A 24,280-nucleotide genomic window follows, 5' to 3' on the forward strand; every position below is an offset into this window, starting at 1 on the left:
GGGGAAAGCTGTCGGGCGGGTGGATGTCGGGCAGTGTCAGTCTTGTCCGTGTTGCGCGGCTGGTGCGAGAGCGGCGGGCGCGGAGGCTGCTGGGAGCGACGTTGGCGCGGGGGACAGCTGAGGCAGCGGCGGGTGAGTGAGGGAGGCGATGGAACGGGGGGCCCCAGGGCAACCTGAGGCGCTGTGGCTTGGCTGCCTACGCTATGCTTGGGGAGGCGGTGGGCGCGCTGGGGGCTCTGGTTGCCGTTCGTAGGTGGTGGGGGCCATACACGGGAGGGGAGGCCTCCCTGTGGTAGCGGCTCCTTGTGCTGTCGCTGTGCCCGCCGTGTGGGGTAGGGCAGGTGAGGGAAGGAGGGAAGAGAATCGTAGAATGTGTTGGGTTGGAAGGACTCTTAAGTTTCTTCCTTAGTTTTACCCTTCTGCCGTGGGCAGGGATACCTTTTGCTGGACCAGGCTGCTCAAAGCCCATCCAACTTGGCCCTGAACACTTCCAGGAAGGGGTCAGCCACAGCTTCTCTGGGCAAACTATACCAGTGCCTCACCAACCTCATCGCGAAGAATTTGTTCCTAATGTCTAATCTAAATCTTCCCCCGTCCAATTTGAAGCCGTTCTCCCTCGTCGTGTCACTCCATGCCCTTGTAAAAAGTCTCTCCCCAGCTGTCCTGGAGCCCCTTTGAGGAGTATTGGAAGCTGCTCTAAGGTCTCCCCGCAGCCTTCTGATCTCCAGGCTGAACAATCCCAACTCTGTTAGCCTGTCCTCATAGTAGAGGTGCTCCAGCCCTCGCATCATCTTCGTAGCCTTTCTCTGGATCCGTTCCAACAGCTCTATATCCTCCTTATGTAGGGGATTCCAGAACAGGGCTCCAGGTCGGGTTTCACGAGAGCGGAGTAGAGGGGGACATTCGCCTCCCTCGCCCCGCTGGCCACTCTTCTTTTGATGCAGCCCAGAAGAAGCTCCTTTTGCGGGAGAAAAGCCTTGGGGTGTCCGGTATTGCGGGCTGTGGGGAGGCGGGGAAGCTGCTCCGGGCCGGTCCCAAGCTCTGTCGAGCCAAGGCCGGTGGGTGCGGCTTTGTATCGTCCCGTCCCTGATACAAGAAGTAATTGCTACTGTGAAAACTGGATTGTTTTTGAGTTAAGGTCAACTAGAGTTAAGTTTGTTTTAAGTAATTGGATTTTTTGAAAGTTAGACAGAATGTCCGTCTGGTAGCTTATTTTTTTTTCCAAGCAGTGTTTTTTCCAGATGCTGGGTTTTCTTTGGAGACACTGTAACGTCTTGTGCTCGGTATGATCCATGTTGAACAGATGTCTTCTTCTATAATCACCTGTTTGCCGCCTTTCCCTGTCTCAAATGCAAGGTCAGACCAAGCTGGCTACAAAGCTCTAAATTAGCAAAAGATTGGACTGTTGTGAAGATCATAATAAAATTAGTCTTCGGAAAGGAATAGGATATGCGTAAGATTTCCCGCTTACTTGCATATGTATAAATTTTCCCAAAAATCTACTCTGTCCCAGCTTTTTCTCACTGCGCACCATTGATTGGGATCACTCCCTAGTGTTGCCCAGGTCTGAGTAAAAGGTGCTTCCTTTCTAAAACGAGTCTTGGAAGTTTATTTGCTGGTATTTTCGATATCGGGGGAAACAATAAAAGCTCCATTTCCGAGGGATAAGCCTTGGGGTCGGGTGGGGAGGCGGGAGAGCCGCGCCGTTCCCGAGCCCCGCCTCTGTCCTGTCCGTTCCTGTCCCTTCAAGTCCGAACGGCGTTCGGCTGTGCCACCGCCCCGCACAACGGGCGGGCTTTTCCCTTTCGAGGAGCTTTGTCTGCCTCCTGCAGCAGTTTTTTATTGGTTGAAGATGATCGCTGCTATTGTGCAGTCTTTACAGCTGGGGTAGGGGAGGTATTTTTGTGCACAAGCTTTAGTGAAGAATTGGAGGTTTAATGTGGATGCTTTAGTGTGGGCCCTGTTTAGGTTTGTGACCTGGTGGGGATGAACTGTCACGCCGAGTGTGGATGACAGTATTGCAAAGGCTTCACATCTAGATAAGGTCGCAAAATATCTACTTGGCTGTCATAGCAGTGGAGACTAGGTAATACCGAAGGGAATTTAGGCTCTGCAGCTGCCCTCTGTACTGTTCACCTGAGGTGTGGAAGGTCTATTAAAAAAAAATGAGTCTGTTTCTCTGCTGTCAGTAGTTTTAATTAAGGAACTGTTGTCTTGGACTTCGTATGGCTTGGGGCTATATACAGGGAGGGAGCAACTTCAGTAGAAATCTTACAAGAGAATGTATCTTACTGTCTTATCTTTAGATTAGCCTTGTAGTTCCCTGCTGCCTTAAGAAGTTACTGGCTTCTCATTGGTCCCTTCAGTTCTGACTGTTTATAAATGGGATCATTTTAGTAGACCTTAAGGCAGTGCTGCTGCTGAGGGCAGGTTATCCTGCATCTCATCCGCATAATTCCACCAAAATAGGCTGAAAACGTGCTAGATGTCTTTCCTTCTAAAAAAACCTTTGAAATAGTATAGCTCAAAAATGTTTTAAGATTGATATATTCCACAAAATTTAAATTCCTATCTGCTTGTAGGCAGATTACAGTGTGTAATTAAAACTTGGTGAAACTTGCTGCTGAAATACTTCTGCTGAAAAAGCCTACTCATAAGAATTAGCATATACTTTCCATTAAGATAGCAGTGTTAACTGGGGAAAGAGAGGGAACAAACCAGTTTTGAAAGTGGGGACTTCATTTCCATGATTGACTCTGCTATTTCTAAACAATAAACTGACCTTAAACTATTTTTTTATTTCCTTTGTTTCAGATAATTTGGCTATGTATACTGGCCATGCTATGCAAATAAATAAATTGAGCAATGTATGTTGAGTAATAGTAGCTGACTATGCGTTGAAGCTAGTGCTGGCTAATGGCTATGTCTTTTATGACTCTTTGCTTATGCGATGATGTGGCATGTCTATGTACTTTGTTTTTCATTGTTACAAAACAGGCTAATGATTCTTTGCTAATTTCTGAGACACAAGCCAGTAGCTGATTATATTTTTAAGCAGTTATAATGCCTTGAGCTAATAAAAACACTCTTGTCTAGTACTGGAAGTGTTCTAGTTGTGTTCGTAGATAATAAGTGAATGTTAATTTTGGAATTTTTATCGGCTTTAGATAGTAGACAACATAAAAGGTAAAAAAAAATACAGAGTTTTTTAAAATGTCGTTCAGTATTTCTATTGAAGATTGGAGGAAGGAGCCTTCCTTAAATGAACTTGTTAGATGATGATATCTCTCATGGTTGTAAGGCCATAGTTATTGTAGAAACAGCTAGTTTAAATGAAAAAAAATCTGAGAAGTCAGAAAACTGTGTACTGTGGATTGTCACAGAGTTAAGTAATGGAGATTTGGGGGGGTGGGTGTGAACACCTCCCCCCATTTCTATTGTTTTTAAGCGTATGTTGTCTATATGAAGGATTTGTTGCTTCTGCCAAAAGGTGCGGCAGGGTTTTTCTGAAATAGCTAGTTCAGGCATTGGAAAAGCATCTTTGTAGAAGTGTGGAGCTGATCCACATCCTCTGTGTAAGCTAGGAAGTGTATGCTTGCATTGAGTTCTGTTTGTTGGTTGGGTTTTTTCCTTTAAAAATAGACTTCAGCTTTGGTCTGTGGTGACCAGACCAAAGGGTGAAGCAGTCCTGAGAGAAGTGGTTTGCTAGTACAGGCAAGGACACCTCTCACAGGATCTTAAACTAAAGGATTACATTTCTTATGAAGTTGCCTCTGCAACTCTCTGGGTATCTTTTGTTTACCCTTGCCTCAGAATCCTAAACATTTATATAGGAAAAGTGATTATAGTCTGTAACTATCGGAGAAGGGTAACCTTTGTGATAGCTTTATATCTGCCCACCGTGCTTTCTGCAAGTCATTGCTGATGTGGGGAAATTTGCAATTCATGTGTGATTATTTCATCACTTTGGGAGGTTTAGATCAACTGTTCCAGATCCTGTCAGCTCCTGCACTGACAAAGGGTCTCCAGGATCAGCAATGTTATCAGTAGAAAACTCCCTTAAGTAGCTACCAAGAGAAGATTCAATATATGTTCTGTATCCAAACAGCAGCTGATCTGTCATGAGCTTTAATATTTACTACATGTGCACCGAAGTAGTTGCAAGTTTTGGATCTACAGTTCAGAACTGTATTGGTTGAAAAAATGTTAACATTAAAGCGTAACTTAAACTGCCCGCAAAATCTATACAAAGATCATAATTAAGTGGTCCTTCGAGAGAGATGAGGATCAAGGGGAGCGGTCTTAAGTACTAAAATAGTAAGATTACTGGGCTGAATTGACCTACCCGAGATGATCCAACGGATGGTCAGCTACATCTTGCAGGTCAGCAAATACTCCTATTATGCTTCATTCTAGCCAAATGCAGAAGCATGGGTTGCTACTGAGGAATTGGAGGGTGTAGGAAAAGGCATTTGTGAGAGGGGTTGGGAGTGTTGAAATGGAAGGGCAGCCTGTGCTGCTGCAGCTGCTTTCACATCTGCTTTCACTCAGTGATGACAACACAGCTCTCCTTTTGGCTTCTGGGAGGAGGGCAAGAGTGAATTTGCTCCCTAAGCCTGGATCTTGTCCCCTGTATACCAACTTCTATATATATGTGTATTTAATTTAAAGCTAGAAGTGAGTTGAAGCTGCTGGAAGGAAATTTAGTAAAACTTGAAAGGGAAGAAGTTTTTGCTCCAAGGCTTCTGTTGAGGTCTACCAACAGATTTGATTTTGGTCTTGAGGACGGTTGACCAGTAAAAGATGAAGATGACATAGCCTCTGAAATTTTGACTAGCTTACAGAAGGCTGTCAGGTTGTGTTGGGCCACCATTGTATTAGGGTATCACAAATACAGAAGGATAAATGGAAAATGTGCACTTCTTCCTTAAATACAGCTACACAATGGAATGAGACGGTTAATCACCATATAGAATGAATGTAGTTCAAAAAGGCAACTGGATAATATTAGTCAGCACAATAATGTGGTCATCCGTCTTCAGCATTGTACTTGTTCAAGGAGGTTGGATGTTTTTGTGTGGATGTCATGGGAAGGAAAGTTTTGAAAGCCCAGATAATGCGTTTGCTGTCAGCATCTGCAAAACTCCTCCCAGATGGAGGAAACAGTGTGAAAGGCCTTGTTTGAAATAAATTGGGTAATGGAGCTAGGCATATGAGTAGGGGTTAAGAAAAGCAGAGATGGGGACTGAGGAACTTTTAAGGGGAGAACAAGTAATTTCTGCAGTGGTAGCTGGAGGGGGCAGAAGTGTCTACTGTGTCCCTCTATCAACACGGCACAAAAGAATGCATATTCAAGTCCTGTTAATAACCATGTAAGTATGTATTTTGTTGAATTAAGGCAATAGTGTTCAGAATTCTCATCTCAAAGTGGGGAAGATCTTGGTTGCTTCAGTGAATTGGTGTAATTCCCTATTACAGAATCACAGAATCACTAGGTTGGGAAAGACCTCCGGGATTGATGATCCAGTGCGTCATTTCCAACCTAGTGATTCTACGATCATTGAGTCCAACCATTCCTATCAACCACTAAACCGTGCCCATCTCATCCACCCATCTTTAAAACCCCTCCAGGGATGGGGACTCAACCACCTCCCTGGGCAGCCTCTGCCAGGGCCCAATGACCCTTTCTGTGAAAAATCTTTTTCTGATGTCCACCCTGACCCTCCCCTGGTGGAGCTTGAGGCCATTCCCCCTTATCCTGTCCCCTGACACTTGGGAGAAGAGGCCGTCTCCCTCCTCTCTACAAGCTCTTTCTGGGAGTTGTAGAGAGCAATGAGGTCTCCCCTCAGCCTCCTCTTCTCAGTTCCCAGTTCCCTCAGCTACTCCTCATAAGACTTGTTCTCCAGCCCTTCACCAGCTTCGTTGCTCTTCTCTGGACACGCTCCAGAGCCTCAACATCCTTCTTGTAGCGAGGGGCCCAGAGCTGAACACAGTATTTGAGGTGCGGTCTCACCAGTGCCAAATACAGGGGGAGAATAACCTCCCTGGACCTTCCGGTCACACCATTTCTGATACAAGCCAAGATGCCGTTTGCCACCTTGGCCACCTGGGCACACTGCTGGCTTATGTTCAGTTGGCTGTCAACCAAGACCCCCAGGCCCTTCTCCTCCATGCAGCTTTCCAGCCGCTCTTCCCGTAGTCTGTAGCACTGCATGGAGCTGTTGTGCCCTAAGTGCAGGACCTGGCATTTGGCCTTGTTAAACCCCATGCCACTGGTTTCAGCCCAGCAGTCCAGCCTGTTCGGATCCCTTTGCAGAGCCTCCCTACCTTCCATCAGATCCACGCTTCCACCCAGCTTAGTGTCATCCGCAAACTTACTCAGGGTGCATTCGATCCCCTCATCCAAGTAATTGATAAAGACATTGAATGTTACATAGGCCTGATCCCAGGTAATATTCTTTCTGATAGTTTTTATTACAGCTAACGTTTGTTAAATTGTGAGTCAGAATACCTTATTTTTGACTAAATTTTGCATATATCACAGAGTCAAAAATAAAACCCCTAGCATAGATCGGTAAATCTCTTCTGAGGGTGAGAAAGAAAAAATGGAGGGAGATGCCTTAGGAGTCCTAAACGACTAATCCCTTCAGTCCATAAGCCCATGATTATGACAAGCTCACCTAAACTGAAAATCCTCTTAATCTTCATTGTTAGGGTTACATGCATATTTGGGGAGAAATAAATGTTTGCAGTGAAGCTTGTGGATGTGTAGGGATATTTTTTCTTTATTGAATGAAAGAGGCATCTTAGAGAAAGCTGTAGTCTTAACTTCCATTTCAGTATCTATTGGTGGTTTGAAGCATCTTGGTGTAATCATCAAAAGTCCAGTTGTGTTTAAAAATGAGCTCAGTAGCAGTGCTGCATATGGACTTGGAAAGGGATAGATGTTGCTGGGTTAATCTCACATATCACTCAAAAAAATCAATGTTGTGAATGTCATCATATGACTTGATCCAAAGAGTGAAAAACGGGAGGTTCCTTAAGTTTAGCTTAAACAAAAAAAAAAAACAGGAACCTGCAAACCTTTAGATTATGGATTAGTATTTTCCATAGAGCATAGGGAGAGATCTTTTACTTCTTTTTACAGGTTCTTATTCATATTCTTGTTAGGATTAAGTCCTGTGAGTGTAATGTTTTCATTAAATAGTCATGGAAATGATAAATTTGTTAGTAGGTGTACTGTGAATCATCACTGTTCTTTGGACTGTTTTTTTTTCAGAAGAGACAGGAGAAAGGTTAATAGGAAAATGTGTCACTTTCTCTAGTCTTTCTAGGGTTTGCTACCTTGTAGCTTTGAATTTCAAGGGAAAACTTTCACACAACTATAGAAACTGTGTTGCTTTAGAACACTTGAACATTTTTCTACTTAATTTGTCATCTTTCCGTCTTGTATTTCCTTTAGGAAAGAATAAAGTCAAGTCATTTAAGATATTAACTGCAATGTAGGTCTATTGAACTGCCCCCTTCCATTTTCTCTTCCTCAACTCTTCTAGATTCTCTGAGGCAGGGTAAAATAACTAAGAAGCCTGCTTTCATATGTAGGATGTGGTGGAAACATTTGCAAGGCTAATGAGCAACTATTTTGACGTTTACAGCAGATTCTGATAAATATAGCTAGTGCTGCCTGTATTTCTATCTTCTGTAAACGAACAGATGTACATTCTGATTGTTTCAACTTAAATCAACTGAGTTTAGGCACACTGACTTATGTTCTCCTTTCAGGTAAAACAGTTGTTCTGACGTTTCCTTATCAAATTGCTGTCTTTATACAACAGTTCACAGCTTGTGTTTTTGGCCTTGCCTGTAAAACTAGCTGTGTGAATCAGAGCAGCTGGGTGGGATTTTGACGAGTGCACTCTGGAAAAAGCATCCAGTGTGACCATCTCCTGTTGCTTATGTAAGAACAGTGTGATCACATGGCCACAGCAAAAATGCATGCAGTTCCCTATTTGGTTATGCATTAATAACCTCTTCTTATTTGAGTAGAACAATAACTGAAAACAATACAGTGTAGCTGAGTCGCATTTCCAAGTGGATTTATTTGTTTTGTGGTTCCTTTCTTCATCAAGATGGAGGAAAGAGTTTATTTTCTACTGGAAACTTAATTTCTGTCATAATTGTGGGAAAAGAAAATCCTAGTGGGGTGTGGACAGGGATTCTGCAGGCAGCTTCCACCTACCTTTCCCCAACTTACACGTAACCCATGATCACCTTTATTCAGCTGTTCTCTTTACTAATGTCTTTCTTAGCTATGCCAGAAAAAAATTAGTACTTTTGCAAGAGGAAAGATACGACCTGCAGGCACTTAATGGTGGAATGTTCCATTAAGCTACAGAACTCTAGATGAGCCTGTTGGTCTTCAGTAGAAAGCAGCAGAGATCTTCACTGTTAGGAAAATATTTCTGTGTTGAATTCCACTAATGAATGTTCCAAACTGGCAGTGTGTTTAGGCTGTTTTGGTTTTGGGTTTTTTTTTTTTTTTTTTTAGTAGAATGAATCCAAATACTTAAGTGCTAGGCTGAGAATCATTGGAAAGAAAGACTTTAGGTTCAGATCAGGTCACATCTGAGTCATTCCAGTACCAAATTCCCAGAGATCTTTAGCAAGAGCTAACCTGTAAGGGACTGTCTTTATTCTACAGGTGCCCTGAATTCTTTACTGCTGTCTCTTTGCTAAGACAGCAGCTTGTTAATTATATTTTTTGGTGAAAGAAACCCCTTAGGATTCCTTTGCTATGAATAAAGGAGTTGTTACCATAGATAAGGTAAACACCAATAAATTCATATAGTTGGTGGATACCTTCTCTTTTCTACAGGTGAAAGGCTAAAAGAGGAGATGCTGTGTGCTGCTTCTATTCAAGTAGATACTAAATTAAGCAGTCTACCCATCGTAATGTTTCCTGGTTGATAAGGTAGTTGCAATGATTAACTTTATGTAGGATATTTAAATAAATGTGTTTAAAATGCCTTCAAAAAAATCTTTTTCTGTCGCAGTTTCTTGAAGGAAAGTCAGGAAGGGTTATTGTGGAAACCAGCACTATTTTTCCATTGTCCTTTTCCTGTTAATCAGTACATACCACTACTATTAGGTCACGGGAGTTCTCCTACCCCAGGATTTGTTTGGTGGAAGTACTGGTAGGGAGCCAATCCTGGTTCCCAGGGTCTGAGCTGGCCTTGTGTCCAGTCCCAGCTAGCCCTGAGCAAATGTTACTTAGATTTGTGCCAGCTGGCCTTGGTCTGTGGGGCAGAGAATGCTGGACTGCAGGAGGGGCAGCATGTTCGGTGTCTATACTTGTAGGGAGATATCTCCCCCTTCTGTGGGGCTGAATCCATCAGTGTTAGCATCAAATTAAGCCTTGCTTCTATTGAAAACGGGAATACCAGAACATCGCTACAAGTGTTACTAAATACCTGTTTTTAAAAAGTGTGTTTATTGTAAGCAGTAAGCAACACTCCTCTTTATTTTACTTAGATGGAAGACAATACATATATGCTTAATAATCGCTGCTTATTTTCCAAGACATGTAAAATGAACGTATCTGCAGGTAGGAAAATAAGGATAGAAGTCTACACGCTTCTTGGGTTTTTTGGTGTCTGTGAATAGCCTGAGAGCCTACAGGCAACTGATACATCATTTCATAGGAAGCGATGGGGAGAAGTAGCAGGAGAGAAAGGAGACAACACGGTTACAAGTAGTACCCTGTATTGTAATTTCAAGTCAGTTTGTTCGTTTCTTCCAACATAGAAGTGGCTGAATTGCATTATGAATGAGGATGTTTCTCTAGAGAATGCTGAACTAGTTGTCCTTCGAGCCGTCTGTTTGGCTCAGTAATTTGCATTCGAATGTGGCTTTAAGTAGAAGCTTCAGGGAAAGCTGGAATAAAGCAAAAACTTGGTGGTCTTTTCCACCTTCCTAGTTTCCAAATGTTTGCAGATCAGGAAATTCCTGCTCTGGTTTCTCTGTTGAGAAACTTGCAGTGGATCGCTTCTCTGTTATTTTTACAGTGTCCCACTGAAACCATTTTTGAGTTTCCAGTATCCTTTGGCAGGGAATTCTATCACTTGTAGACTTTCTTAATTTTATTGTTGAATCTGGATTCTGCCGGTTTCCCAGAGTGGCTCTAGCTTAAATGGGAGTAAACCATGAACAGTTCATGTTTCCCCCTCCTTCCTCCATCGTTTGTAGACCTCTGTGACTTCTTTCTGTCTTTTTTACTGACAGAAGAACTCAAGCCTCCTCAGTTGTTCTCATGTGGAAATGCTTTCATATCTTTGATCGTCTTCTATATTCCTTTTTTGAATATCTGTAAAATAATACTGTACTTGTTGTACTGTTGGTACTGTACTGTTCATATGATAGTATAATATTGTTTTCTGTCTTTTTTTCTCTGTTTCCTGAGTAACTCCTACACTGCTGTCCTAAATCTGTGTTCTTCACCCAACGTACAGAGAACTGATATGATTTGTCGTATCTTGGCGCTGTGTGTGGACTGGTTTGCTGTGCACTGGGTGAAGAAACTAGATTTGGGACAACACTTAATTTGCTTTTTTTTTTTTTCCTGGCTGCCAAGCAATCCTGTATTCGTTTTGGCACTAATCTGAATCTTTTACCTTTTCTAAGCAGTATCTATTTGTTATGTGATACACTATTTGTACTGAGACAAACGTAATACGGAAGCCTGTGGCATAAGTGTAAAATGCATGTATAACCAATAAAATAATCCTCTGACAATACTGAAAACATATTCGAGGTCTGAGTATGTTAGCACTTGGGAGCCTGAAAGGCTTGTCTTGCAGCCGTATGTTGTTTCTTAAAACAATTACCAGAAAGGCTGTAGAAATTGATACAATCAAGTAAAAAGCAAGTAGTGTTGGGGGCAAACAGTCAACAGTTACAAAACTTTACCGTTCATCATAGTAAACATCTTTGCTTGTTGTATAACCACAACGGGAAGGTTCATGCTATGGGAGAAACCTAACTGTATAGTGTGATAAATGCATCAAGTCTAATTTTTCGCGCATGGGCTGCTTCAGGATGGATTTCTTTTGAGTCTTGGAAAAATTCCTGAGTGATAGCAGTCAGAGCCAGACAAAAATCCAGGCTTTTTGTATGTAGAACTGAAAAGAGTTTCGACTGATTTCTTTGGTCGGGACTGGTAACATAAGAGTAAATTGTGCCCAACTTGTCGTTTTCTTGGAGGAAAAAGAATTCAGCCTCATTATGAGTTTGATTTTTCTTTTTTGTAACGACGGTGAGAAGATATTTCTTCTTACGCAGAAAAAATGCAGTGTTGGTAGATGTTTACAAAAGTTTGTATGGCAACAACGCCGTTAACTACTTAAAGTTAGTAACAGTGAGATTGGTAAATAGGCGTAGTCAGTGACATGAGGAAACCTGTTAAATGTTTTGCATGATTGGCATTTTTCCCGATTGATCAATCAACTCGTTCTGAAGAGAAGGATCTTTTTACAGAAATTTATGTGGGTGGGAAACGAAAAGGACACTGAGTCAAAGTAAGGAGTTGCAAAGCGCTTGTGGAATCTTTACTCTTTCAGAAGACGGAAACCTTAATCTGTAGGTGAAAGCACTTCTCTGTGTGTGTGTTGCTCTGAGATGTTTTGTTTTGCGAATGAGCTCTGATACTTGACAGAAGTAGTTAATCACACCCTTGTGAATTAAGGAGGAGTTAATTGCGTTTTGTCAATGTAGTACATCATAGCTGAGTTCGAAGAAGTTTGCTTGCAAGATGTTCCTTCTCTCTCAGAGGTGGAAAGTTAAATTTGGAAAATTCTTCCAAGTGTATTTTTGTTCTTCAGCTGTAGTAGGGACGGTGACTTAGCTGACAGGAATCAAGTATGAGAAAGCAATTCTTTAATGACATGCAAGTTTGCTATGTTGTGATGAAGGATTAGTGTGCATGCGTGACTGGTGTCCTAGGCATGTTTTTGAAGACCGTTGTAGCCATGTATAATTTAAGATCTGCTTGATAACTAGAGCTTTACATTTTATTTTTTCCTTTTTTTCTAGTATTGTGTGTACTTCCTTATAGGTCATAATATATGTAATAGATTATCTGAAGAGAAAAACCTAACCCTAGAACTTAACGTATATATTAAACAATACTAAGTTTTAATGTGCAAATATGATGGCCGCTTCCAGTTGTGCGTAGCATTTCTAGATTTTGGTCTATTGTTACAAAAGTAACAAGAAAAATGTAAGTAATTAAAAAAAGTAAGATAGCAGGCAGAGTTAGAACCATATCGGTTTTCCAAATAAAATTAAAGGCTGCATGAGTCACAGGCTTAAACATTCATTTTGAAAGTTCAGAAGTGGTAGCAGTATATCTGAGTGATAGTAGTATGTGATTTGAGATTTAACATTTAAAATGGGACTGTAAGTTGGTGTCAACTCTAGAATGTGTGTTTGAAGTAAGCTTTCCCACAGGAGACCTTATAATCATGTCCATGGGCCTGCTAGCTTCATGTATATTCCAGTAATATAAACATTTTGAAGCAGATACTGCCAATATAAGATAGAAAATATTTTGGATTTAATTGTCTTGGATAACTTTATAGTTTGCTATTCACTTTAGTAGCTCTTCCTGAACCAAAAATAATCAGACCAGATCTTTCCGGACAATGCTGTTGACTTTTAAATATAGACAGTATAGCAGATCTGTGTCCTATGAAGTACTGGTTACACAGGGCCTTTAATAGATCTCTAATGGGAGCCAGATATTTTTATAAAGCATGACTACACCTATCCCACTGTATTTATTTCCTTTTTAATCTCTGAGGAAATAAAAAGTAAGCAAGTCTTGTTAATTTAAGCTTCAATTGTCAGTTAATTGCATTAAATTGCAGTGTTCTGTGTTGCCTCAGGGAAGAAATTATGGTGTATGTAGTACACAAACTGGTAAATACTACGAGGTTGTATTTCAATTTGAATCTTTTACAAGTAGTGTCTCAAAGACACAATGTATGCAGTATGAAAATGTGTGCGCAAGTACTCAAGTATGCTGTTTCATAAAGTTAATGTCACTGTCTGTAGCTTTAGAATTCTATTAATTGTTTGAAGGTTTTATGTGGTATTTCAGGTGATTATTTAAATATAAAATCAGCCACGGAATCCTTATGTGCAATGAGCTTCTTAGTTCCATCCCAGTAGCAACATGTTTCTGCAGAGAACTGAAGTGGAAACCTGATAAATTTGGGTATTTACTCGAATATGAAGTGTGTCACTAAAGGAAGCTTTTAGTTTAGGGTTGTCCGCTGATGAGAAAGAACTGTTATGCTCTGCAGGTTTCACTTTGGATTTTCTGTTAGATGTATTAAAAAAAATTGTTGCTTCTTTTGTAAAATCTAAAATATATTTCCATATATGACTACTTAGTGTTTCTGTAGTGAAACTCTAATGCATTCATGAGTAGGGTTTGCTTCTACAAAGTCTTATTCACAGTCAAAAGTATAACCCGAGCTCATTTAACAACTACATAGAGTTAAAGGTGGTGGGGAGAAAAGTCATTGTCTGATTCCCCCCCCACCCACCCACCCCCGGGAAAATAATGGATGTTCTAATAGGAAATTATAGTTTCATATATGGGTGTGCTTTCCTGAAACCACCATAGACAAATTTATTGTCTTTGTTGATGTGGGTTTGCAAATATTATGCTACTTAATTGTCAAAGAGCCTTTTCTGGGGAGGGATTTGGCTCCTCTGCCCTGACATTTACGTGCACATGTATATTTATAGTTGTGATCTGTCTGGTATTTGCCTTTGTGGTTTTGTTTGCTCTTTAACTTATTCTGTGATCTGGCCCTGTCTTTTTCAGTTTGTTTCTGAGGTTTGATAGGTGAAGAATGCAGAAGAAATGGCTTAATTTAATGGAAATAATGAGCATTTTTGATTTAACTTCACATACTTCAGGGAATAAAAACACCGTTCTTCTTAGAAGCTTTGCCTTAAAATGACCCTATACTGGTGCCAATTTATGATTAATCTAGAAATTGAGTTCAGTGTATCTGTTATTTGGAATGTTTCCTTGACTGTATCTTAATTTATTTCAGTTACTAAAGCTTCTTTTAAGAGACCAATTAATGCAGGGTTAATATTAAGAATGCAGCTATTTTAGAACCTGGAATTGGAATGACCTTGCTCCCGCTGTTCTGCCAACGTTATGGTGTGTAGCACTTGTCGATACATATGTGAGTTAAACTATGGTTGTTCAGAGAGAATAGGAATGTTATTTAAAAGCAAGAATTATTGTACTGAAATACTAACTCAAGTGGACTGCTGAATAAGAGTAGTCAACCTAAGTCTCAGAAGTGCAAACAAACAGCTCAAGGAACAATTTTCAGCTTCCTGGTGTTCATTTCCTAAACATTTTTAGATAAAAAAAGAAGTCTTGTATTACAAAGTGAATGTCACTTGCTTGGGTTTGATCAAAGAACATAGAAAATCCTCTGTAGATTGGTGGGTTTATAATAGGCAAGTTCTATATGGTTTCAAAATTTTATTTGGTGTTCTGAGAATCAATATAATATTTTAATAAATTGTGCATCTGTCTTTACAGTAATTGGAAACAGTAGAAGAAGCATGGATTTTTTCCCCCCCCCATTCAGCTTTAAAAAGCTTGAATTGAGATTCTCATTGTATGTGTGTATCTAATTTCGACTGGAACAAATAACACAGATGTAAAGAAGCATTGAACAAATACAGGCTGCTAACTTTCTTAGTTCATAATAAGAGTATGCATAAGTAGCTTATAAGAACAGGAGGACATGTCTGAGATGTTCCTTGTTCCAAGTAAGTGGTTGACTGAATATCAAGTCTTGAGAAATATCACCCTAAAAGAACATAAGTATTCTAGCAGAATTCAGAAAATAACAGCAAAATGTACAGAATTTATTTGCAAATTAAACATAACATTTGGGGTGATATATTGTATCGAAGATGTGATCTTGGTTAGGTTTGTCTTGTAGATAAACGGATGAAATCTTGGCTGTGCTTGACAGTTCAGTTCTTTAGCATGATAACAGCTATCAGAAGCTGGCTTGCGTGGATTGCAGATCAGGTGTGATAAAAGGAAGGTTTTTACATGGAAAGAAGAAGGAAAATGCTTTCTGGAGGGAGGTCCTCCAGTTATCCTGTCAACTCTTAGGAGATATGAGATTTCAGACTGTAAATTAATTCTGACGTGAAGATCTCCTGCAGGACAGGAAGTAGAAATAATGTAGTCGTTACTGTGCATCTCACTCAGTCTTAAGTAAGTCAATTTTTAGGGAATAACTTACCTAATTAGGGCATAAATGGGCTTTTGTGCCAGAATAGCATGTTCCCCTCTGTAGGGAAAGGATGCCTGAACGCTTACTCAGTGTGATAGTCAGCAAAAAGTTCCAGTGTGACTTTTGTTGTTACCAGAACTTGCTTTCCAAGTTTTGACATAAGAAGGGAAGAAACCTATGATTTAAAAAGAAATCCTGACTATTTGGGTTTTTAATAAGACTTGGGAAAATAATCACTATGTTTTAAAATTCTGCTAATTGCAGCTCCTTGAGTATTCTTTCGATACTTAAAAGAAGTGGTGTTTAATATGTTCTTCAAGGGGAAAATTTTGTATGCCTTGTTTTTTAAACGAGCGTTATCCAACCTCTACCCTTTGAGCAGAGATTTTGAGAAATGTAATGAAAAAGGCAATCTTGAAACTACTAGTCTGAGCTCTTGCTGTTGTGACAATGCTATTATATGATAACAGGGATATTATATTTTGCATAAAATCAACTGAAGACCTGCTTTAACTCAAGCTACTGTACCTACTGGAGAAAATGCTGAATTTAGGATGTGGGTCTGCGAGAATTTGTCTGAAATACTAGTAGTAAATTAACAAAAGCAGTACTTTTTAAAGAAAGATGAAAATGATTATTCGTAGAAGACTAGCTTTATTCAATGTGGAGTTTAGCAACAACTTCCTCTTTCAGCTGTAAAGTTAATTCATTCTGTTACCTTGTGGCTCCCAGTGTTCCAAAAATGCAAGTAAGTCCTGAGAGGCTTGGTAGCAAGGGTAGCCGATTCCTTGTTTCAATACTCTTTTGCCTCTGCTACATTTGCAATAACTACAATTATGCAAAAGGTCTTGCTTTCTTAAATACCATGGGGAAGTGTCATCTTCATGCTGTTCTGTCTTCATCTTTCCTGCCTCTGTTCTCATTGAAATTTAAAAAGAAAATAATTAAGCAAATCTTGAATCCCACGTGGGAATCCTGTCAATTCCAGCGCAGAAATTGGAAACTAATAGATAAGATGTGAACCATAAGGGGGTGACACGTTTGGTTTTTTAAGTCCCAAATATTGTTCTAGTACTGTCTGACAAAGGAAAAATTTTCTGTATCTTCTGATCTCTCCCCTTTTATGTTAGAGCAGGTTCTGAAAAGCAACTTCAAATACAATGCTTCCTGAATCCGAAGATTTGTGTTCTCATAGGTTATAGCTCTTAACTAAGAGCCAAAAGATATCTTGCAGGCTGAAACTTCATCTCATTCTTTCTGCAGAGCATGAGAAATACTTCAGTGTTAAAGTTTGCACAGTGTGTTATGAAACAAACGTGTAAGAACTAGGTATTGTTCTGTTATTAATATCTCATTGGAAGAAAGCTATTTGCTTGATATATTGGTATACATGTATAATAGTCTTGATATTGCCTCTTGTGTAGAAGGAGCAGGAGAGGAAACCCAGTTTGGGTCTGCTTTGAGTAGCTTAAGTTGCGGTAAACCTAGTGGCATATTTGGCTAAATTTCATTTAATAGTACGTGGCGGCAGTCAGCTTTGAGGGTGGCTTAATTTTATTTTTAAAGAAATGAAGTTCTGCTTTCTGAAGCTTTGTAGTTAACTTAGCTGCAGATTACTTTGTAGTCATTGTTGGAAAGGGTACAAATCCATGTCAATATATTTGGAAAACAATTATATGTACAGCTGTCTCTATAGAAACTGTGAAGTAAAATGCTATAATTACTTCATGTGAGCAACTGTGTTTCTGTTGCGGCAGTTGTGTCCTTAGAGCTGACTGGATCAGCCCTGGCACTGAAAGGCACTGTATGCCACTATTAAACCTTTAAATGTTCTAGTTGCTTGAGAAGGGAGCAAACAAGTTCAGCATTTTCTGTGTGCGTATGAGAGCGTGCGCATGCGTCCGTGAGAGAGAGAGTGAAAGCTGTGTAGGCTGTTCAGCTGGGGCAGTCAGGGAAGTGACGTCCTGTGTTATTTGTCGTTCTAGAAAGAGCGGAGACACGTACTGTAGATAGGAGGACTCTAAAGAGGACTTCGTTCAGTCTTCTGTGTATAATTATTTATAAATGAGCAACGGGGGAAGGAATGAAATCCGGAGAAGCTGTCTAGTGTTTCTTTAACGTATTAGAGAGTTCGTCGGTTTATTACAGTTGTTTGTTTCAGTTCCCAATTAGATTTTTATTTTTCCTCCTCTAGCATCTCTACATTGCTAAGACGCTGGACACTGCTTTCTTTATAGCACAGAAAACCTGAATTCCTCCCAACGCTTAGGATGGGGAAAGATTATTATTCTATCCTGGGAATTGAAAAAGGAGCTTCTGAAGAGGATATCAAAAAGGCTTACAGAAAACAAGCGCTTAAATGGCATCCAGACAAGAACAAATCTCCCCAAGCAGAGGAAAAATTCAAAGAGATTGCAGAAGCTTACGAAGTGCTGAGTGATCCAAAGAAGAGAGACATTTACGATCAGTTTGGGGAGGAAGGTATGTACCTCTCTGTTGTACTCTGATCAGTTGCTTTCGTTATGTTGAATGAAGCAATATAAATGTAGATGGTGCATGGTATGTGTTGGTTTTAGGTAATATATTTGTATTGCTTGGAAATTTGACTTATCAGCTTTTTTTAATGTAAAATGTATCACAGAGTTCTAATGTTGATCTAGTTTTAATTCTTATTTTATTCTGTTTTATGGGTTTTTTTAATCCCAAATATTTGACAGGCAAAAAGTAACCAAATTGAAAAAGTTTGTATGACCCATAAATAGCTTTCTGGTGTCTTTCTTGCTGCCTTCCCTTGCCTGAGCACTTTCGGAAGTGCAGTTGGAGAGAGGTATATTCTTTTCTTAAAATTTATTAAAGAACAGGCTGCTTGATCTAAACAGGACAATCCTGAGCAGAATCCCAGGTGTCCAGTCCGTAGTTGTCCTTGGCTTCTTGCCTGGAGAGGAAAGAATTTGGCTGATGTCATGAAATACCAGAACAATTTTTTAGCTTTAATTGTAAACAGTGATAACATGCCAAGAGAATGAGGCCTCAGAAATGTAGTATTTATCCTAAAATGGTTATCTGGAAATGAGGAGGGCTTTTTTTTTTTTTTTTTTTTTTTTTTCATTTTTGACCAACATGACTTTCAGCCTTATGATTGAGCAACGGACAAAGTCATTACTCTCCCCTTAAATGCATGGTATCAGAAATTCCACATGAAATAATTACTTCCTTTGTGACAAGTAGGTCCCTTTGCTCCTTGCCGTTCACTCAGGGCCATGTTTTTTTACTGATATAAAGGAGGATAATTAAATAGCAGTACTTTGGGAAAAAATGTGGGTTCTTATGCATGCATAATAAAATTTGATCCTCTGTTATTCATAGGACGTAACACAATTGTTAACTTCCATAAATTTGTGTAGAAGACCTTCAGCTGCTGCAGAGTGTGCAGGTTTTTTTGGTCTTTTGTTCCCTTGTTACTGAAACAATCTAGGAGAAAAGTATTTACAAAAATACCAGAGGCCTTTGTTGCCTCTTGGGTCTTTTGCCTTTTTGCACTTCTTCCTTCTTTGCCCTTTGCACCCCCCCCCCCCCCCCCTTCTGTCATATTTACTTTGTGAGTTCATTAGGATTTTGAGTTCCTGTGCAGCAGCTGATCCTAACTGTTTTCCCAAAATATCATTTTAGTCACTTTTACCAAAGAGCTTGAAGTACAGCATATAAAGCAATGTGATCCTGGTATTGTGTGCTTAAAGACAGAGGTTCAAAACATACATTTCTGTTTATTTTGGACATAGTATTAAATCAGCGTAAGAATTTCTGGGTTGGTGAATCTGGAAATACCTCCAGATGCCTCAGTTGCTCTCTGAGCTGTTCAGGGGCTTCTGAGAATGTAACTGGTAGTTGTGATGGAGAGGCAGGAGGTGGGCTCCAAGAAAGGAGGAAACCTCAGTGTTTCTACAGCCAGGAACTTGATGTACATTCCAATAGCAACTTTTGGCTAGCTGTTCCAGGAGTTGTCCTTTTACTGTCACAGATTGAATCCACCGAACTGCTTGCAGTTGACAGCACTGTGACGGAAAGATGTGATACATGCTGCTAAGTGCTTTTAATGTGGTCTGGTATTGAGATGGGAAAAACCCTTCTCATTCTAATGTCTTACTTGGTTACTGTTAAGCCAGTCTTACACTGGTGCATAGAAGGTCTGAAACACTGAGCCAAAAAATAAAACCACAGAAAACCAAACCAGCCCCTCTGAAATTTAGGGAATTCATGCTTCATTAATTATGCCATTGCTTTTTTATGGCTGTGGAAGTAGAGTGGCAGCTATAGTGCTGAGCTGCTGTAAGACTGAAAAAATAAATTAAAATAACCAAACACTTAAAAGACTTTTAATTCTAAACCTGAAGACGACTTCCAGTTTTTCACCTTAAATGTTTGAAATGGTATCCTGAAATTGTCAGTGCTGGAGGGGCCTAATTAGTACGAGGAAAGACTTGGAGGTCACCTGTTGGGAAAGAGTCATTTATGAAAATTGATTTTAGCTGGATTTGAAATGAGAGAGCAAGAAGTACAAGGGACTATCCAGTGAGAGTTGCAAGGGCAATCTTAGCAGACAGAAATGAGATAGATCTCCCCTGTGGATAATAGAAGGTAAAGAAGAAAACTATCTGAGAACATCCTGAGTTTTTGCAGAGAGATTATAGAGATAAAATAATTTCTTTGTACCCAAATAGGTCATGGGAGCTTCCAAAATATTTTTATTTGTGGCTGGATTGAAAAGACTTATCTGGTTCCTTACCTATTTGATATCATGAGAACACAAGCTGCAATAAGTTTGGGATTCTATATTGAACATAAAGGAAGCATATAGCTGCTTGGCTATTGGTATATTACCTTTTATGCAAACTGAATTGCAGGAAAACAGAGGTAAAGAGAATTAATCCTGGGATAAAGCTGAGCTATGGAGGCTATGGAAAACATTGCATATTGATACTGCATAGTTTTCCCCAGAAGTGATCTTGAAGATGGTTACAACTGCTGTAGGCTTTGCAGAACAAGAATAGATCAGATCAAGCAGACCTGTCTTCTGTTTTAAGATATTAATTCTTTGAATAGCTGTCTTCACTCATGTGAAATAGAATTGGCAGTGTCAGAATACTTGTTCTTCTTAAGTAAAAGTCATTGTAGAGCTTCAGAAAGTTTAATGCTGTTCAAGCTATTGAATTATTAGTTGGTACTGCATAATCTAGTGGCGAGTCACTGAAAAGGAGACCTTTCACACTACTGCGAAGACCTTGTTGACTCATCAGTTCTGATATTATTGCACTCTACAATAGAAAAGCTTATACTAATATTCCATTGTTTTGGGTTTTTGTTTTTTTCTAACTGTGCTTATTTAGGCCTGAAAGGAGGAGCTGGAGGACCTGATGGACAGGGTGGTACCTTCCGGTACTCCTTCCACGGTGACCCACATGCTACATTTGCAGCTTTCTTTGGTGGCACAAACCCTTTTGAGATCTTCTTTGGAAGGAGGATGCCTGGTGGCAGAGACACTGAAGACATGGAGGTGGATGGTGATCCATTTGGATCTTTCACTAGTTTTAGTATGAATGGTTTTCCAAGAGAGAGGAATACAGTTGGTAGCCAGATACGTCGTAAACAAGATCCCCCTGTAATCCATGAACTTAAAGTGTCATTGGAAGAGATTTACCATGGCTGCACAAAAAGGATGAGGATTTCACGTAAAAGGCTCAATCCAGATGGTAGAAGTGTCCGAACAGAGGACAAAATTCTTACTATTGAGATAAAAAGAGGGTGGAAAGAAGGCACCAAAATCACATTTCCAAAAGAAGGCGATGAAACACCCAACACCATTCCAGCTGATATTGTTTTTATCATTAAAGATAAACCTCACTCTCACTTCAAGAGGGATGGATCAAATATTGTCTATCCTGTTAAGATCAGCCTAAGGGAGGTAAGTTTCTCTTTTGGCAGAACTCTAAATGTTTAAACCTATCAATGCGGTGCACTGGCTGCTCTGCACAAGCTGTATGGCAGCAGTGAATTGTGTTTTCTTTTTAAAAATAGTTGCACTCTTCTAAAGTCAAAATGTGCCTTATTTATAATGGAAGGATTGGCTGGTTTGATATAAACAGGATATTACCTCAGATTGTTTACTAGAGAGGTGGAAGAGAATGAGAGGGGAAGGGTGAGGATAAAGGTCGATATGTCTTAAATCTTCATACTTCATCTTTCTAGCTAAATGCGCACTAGACTGAAGTAAGAAACAGAAATACAATTAACAAATGCATCCAATATAGTATGCTCCTTACTTCTGTGATGTGATTTGATACTTCTGCAGGACAAAATAGAAATGTCTTCAATATTTTCATTGCCAACAAATTCTGTCTGCCTTTTTATGTCACAAGTTACTTCAGTGTGATATCAAAATATGTAGAGATTGATTTCATGAGGATAAATTATTATGAACAGGTGTTATAGGAGCTATATATAACAACAAAGATGGTATAGCTTTTTTAAATTCCATTCGAAGTCAAAGCATGTGTCTTTTCAAAAGGAAAAACCCAAAAGACAACTGAGCAGAGTTCTTAAGGGTCTGAAGCCTTGGTATAGTAAACATTTAAAAGATTACATAGCTGAATATATGGGTTTTTTTCTTATTTAGTATTAGAGAAATCATCTCTTCCTTGCGTTTTAAATTCTTTATGTACATTATGAGCTCCCTTCTTAAACGATAGTTAATTAAAAATACAGCTGAAGTGGGGTGAAGCACCTGAAATAGGACAAAGGAGGGAGAAAGACAATAGCGTTGATGTGAATAGTATGGTTCCTTTATAGATCAAAGCCTGTTTAAGCTCATCACATTGTTATGAAAATTGTAGTGTGGTGAATCAGGGGAAGTTGGAGAAATCAAAATGTTATCAGAGATCCCAGTAATGAAAAGAAACAATTGGATAAAGCAGGAGAAAGCCTGTGATGTTTTAATTTTGGTGCATCAAAATAGTTGTTTTATTTTCTTTGAGCATCACAAATGCTTACCTAAGACAGCTATGAAATTTGATATGCATCTGCTTGTAGACACTTAGATGTTCTGCAAGTTAATGTATGTTGATAGTGCATTAGAGTAAATTCCTGTGCAATGTGAACAAACAAAAATGGAACAAGACTCTGAATTTCCAATGGAAACCAAGCAGCTGGACATCTCCAGAGAAGTATGAGTGAAGAGCTTAGTCTGTGCTCAACTACTTTATTACTTGATAAAATTTTTGAAGCCATGTATAAGCTTGTTCACCCTCCAGTGGCCATTGCACAAGGCTGGAAAATTCTGTGGCATTCAATGATAAATTGAAGCCCTCCCTTTTTAGGAGAGGAACACTGTATTTGAATTTTGATATTTCAGTAGTGCGCAGTGGAAATACTGATTAGCATGCTAGTCTTGTCTAAATAATGCAAATTCATTTGTTGGTAGAAATAAAGTTCTGACCAATTTATTTCTCTAATGATGTAATTTTTCTTTAGGCTTTGTGTGGCATCTCTATGAATGTGCCAACGATAGAAGGAAGAAACATCCCCATGACAGTTAATGAAGTGGTAAAGCCTGGGATGAGAAGAAGAATTATAGGATATGGTTTGCCATTTCCCAAAAATCCTGATCAGCGTGGAGACTTAATTATAGAGTTTGAAGTAATTTTCCCAGATAGCATTTCTCCAGCATCAAAAGAAGTACTGAGGCGAAATCTTCCGGTTTCATAAAACAAAGACTATCTGTCAACTGTTTAAATAGGACACTGGAAATGCAGAAGACTGGCAAGTCTGTGCTATCAAAGTGCAATCTGTAACAACTAGTGGAATATTTGAGTTTTTTTTTGTTTGTGGGATGGGTGGGTGGGGGGAGGAGTACTGTAATGCTGCATGAGAAGAAAAGAGTTAAGTACAAGTCATACAGATGACTTTTGCAGTAAAATTTACAGGGAAAACCACTCATTTTACTTTACAGCTTCCCAATCAGAAAAGTTTATTCGTTATTTTACATAATACAAAGTGTAGACAATTTTTACAAAGTGCGTATTTCTGATATAGTATTTGAGCCTCCAAGTACTTTATTTCTTATATACCTACCGTATCTATAGCATTACTCATTTATACAGAAATTGGAGGTAGTACTAGAAATACATGAATTATAAATATTTTAGAGCAAAACATGAAAGATATTTTGATATGTTGCCTTCCAGTGCACAAAGCATAGACTGGGAAAATCAGCTTGGGCTCTTGAACTGCCCCCCAGTGGAATGAAAGCGTTTTCCTTATTGCCCCAGAATGTGTGAGGGCTGCATTGTGAGTCTAGGAAAGGACGTGTGGCTTGAGAAGCAGCAGTAGCCAGTCGCTGTGCGGTCATTCCTCAGCCTTCAGGCAGGACAGCAAGAAAGTATTCTACAAGCACATAAACAACAAATGTTGAACCTGCTGTCGAACGTGACAGGGAAACTGGTGGAGAAACTACATGGAGAAGGCTGAGGCACTAGATGCCTTCTTTGCATCAGTCTCTACCAGTAAAACAAGACTTTAGGAATTCCAGCCCTGACACCAGAAGGAAAGTATGGAACCTCGGTATTGGAGGACCGTATTAAGGTGCACTTAAACTGAAAGCTTGACAAGTTGCAACCATAGTGCTGAGGGAGCTGGCTAATGCCATTGCATGCCCCCCTGGAGACTGAGAGGTGTTCTAGTAGATTGGAAAAGCGCAAATATCACTCTTATTTTAAGAAAAGAAGGAAGATTGGGAGAGCTACAGGCCTGTCAGCTTCATGTCAGTTGTTGGAAAGATGATGGAGAAAAATCCTCCTGGAAAGCATTTCCAAACATATAAAGGATAAGAAAGTGATCAGGAGTAGTAAGCATAGATTTACCAAGGGGAGTCAGGTTTTTCTCAG

At 39.7% G+C, this 24,280-nt stretch overlaps 1 protein-coding gene across 2 annotated transcripts; it reads left to right on the forward strand.

The window, feature by feature from the left end:
- On the forward strand, positions 1–23,682 carry DNAJB4 (DnaJ heat shock protein family (Hsp40) member B4). 2 transcript variants are annotated; one of them, XM_054073236.1, is made up of 4 exons: positions 1–132; positions 17,539–17,825; positions 20,729–21,303; positions 22,869–23,682. In XM_054073236.1, exons 2-4 carry the CDS (start codon positions 17,615–17,617, stop codon positions 23,100–23,102), a joined length of 1,020 nt encoding a protein of 339 aa, XP_053929211.1. In that variant the 5' UTR covers positions 1–132; positions 17,539–17,614; the 3' UTR covers positions 23,103–23,682. The 2 variants fall into 2 exon arrangements, with proteins under 2 accessions (XP_053929211.1, XP_009557192.1); XM_009558897.2 differs by lacking the exon at positions 1–132 and having other exon boundaries at positions 17,296–17,825.
- Positions 23,683–24,280: the final 598 nt, after the last annotated feature.

The sequence above is a fragment of the Cuculus canorus genome, chromosome 8 (assembly GCF_017976375.1).
Source record: "Cuculus canorus isolate bCucCan1 chromosome 8, bCucCan1.pri, whole genome shotgun sequence".
NCBI lineage: Eukaryota > Metazoa > Chordata > Aves > Cuculiformes > Cuculidae > Cuculus > Cuculus canorus.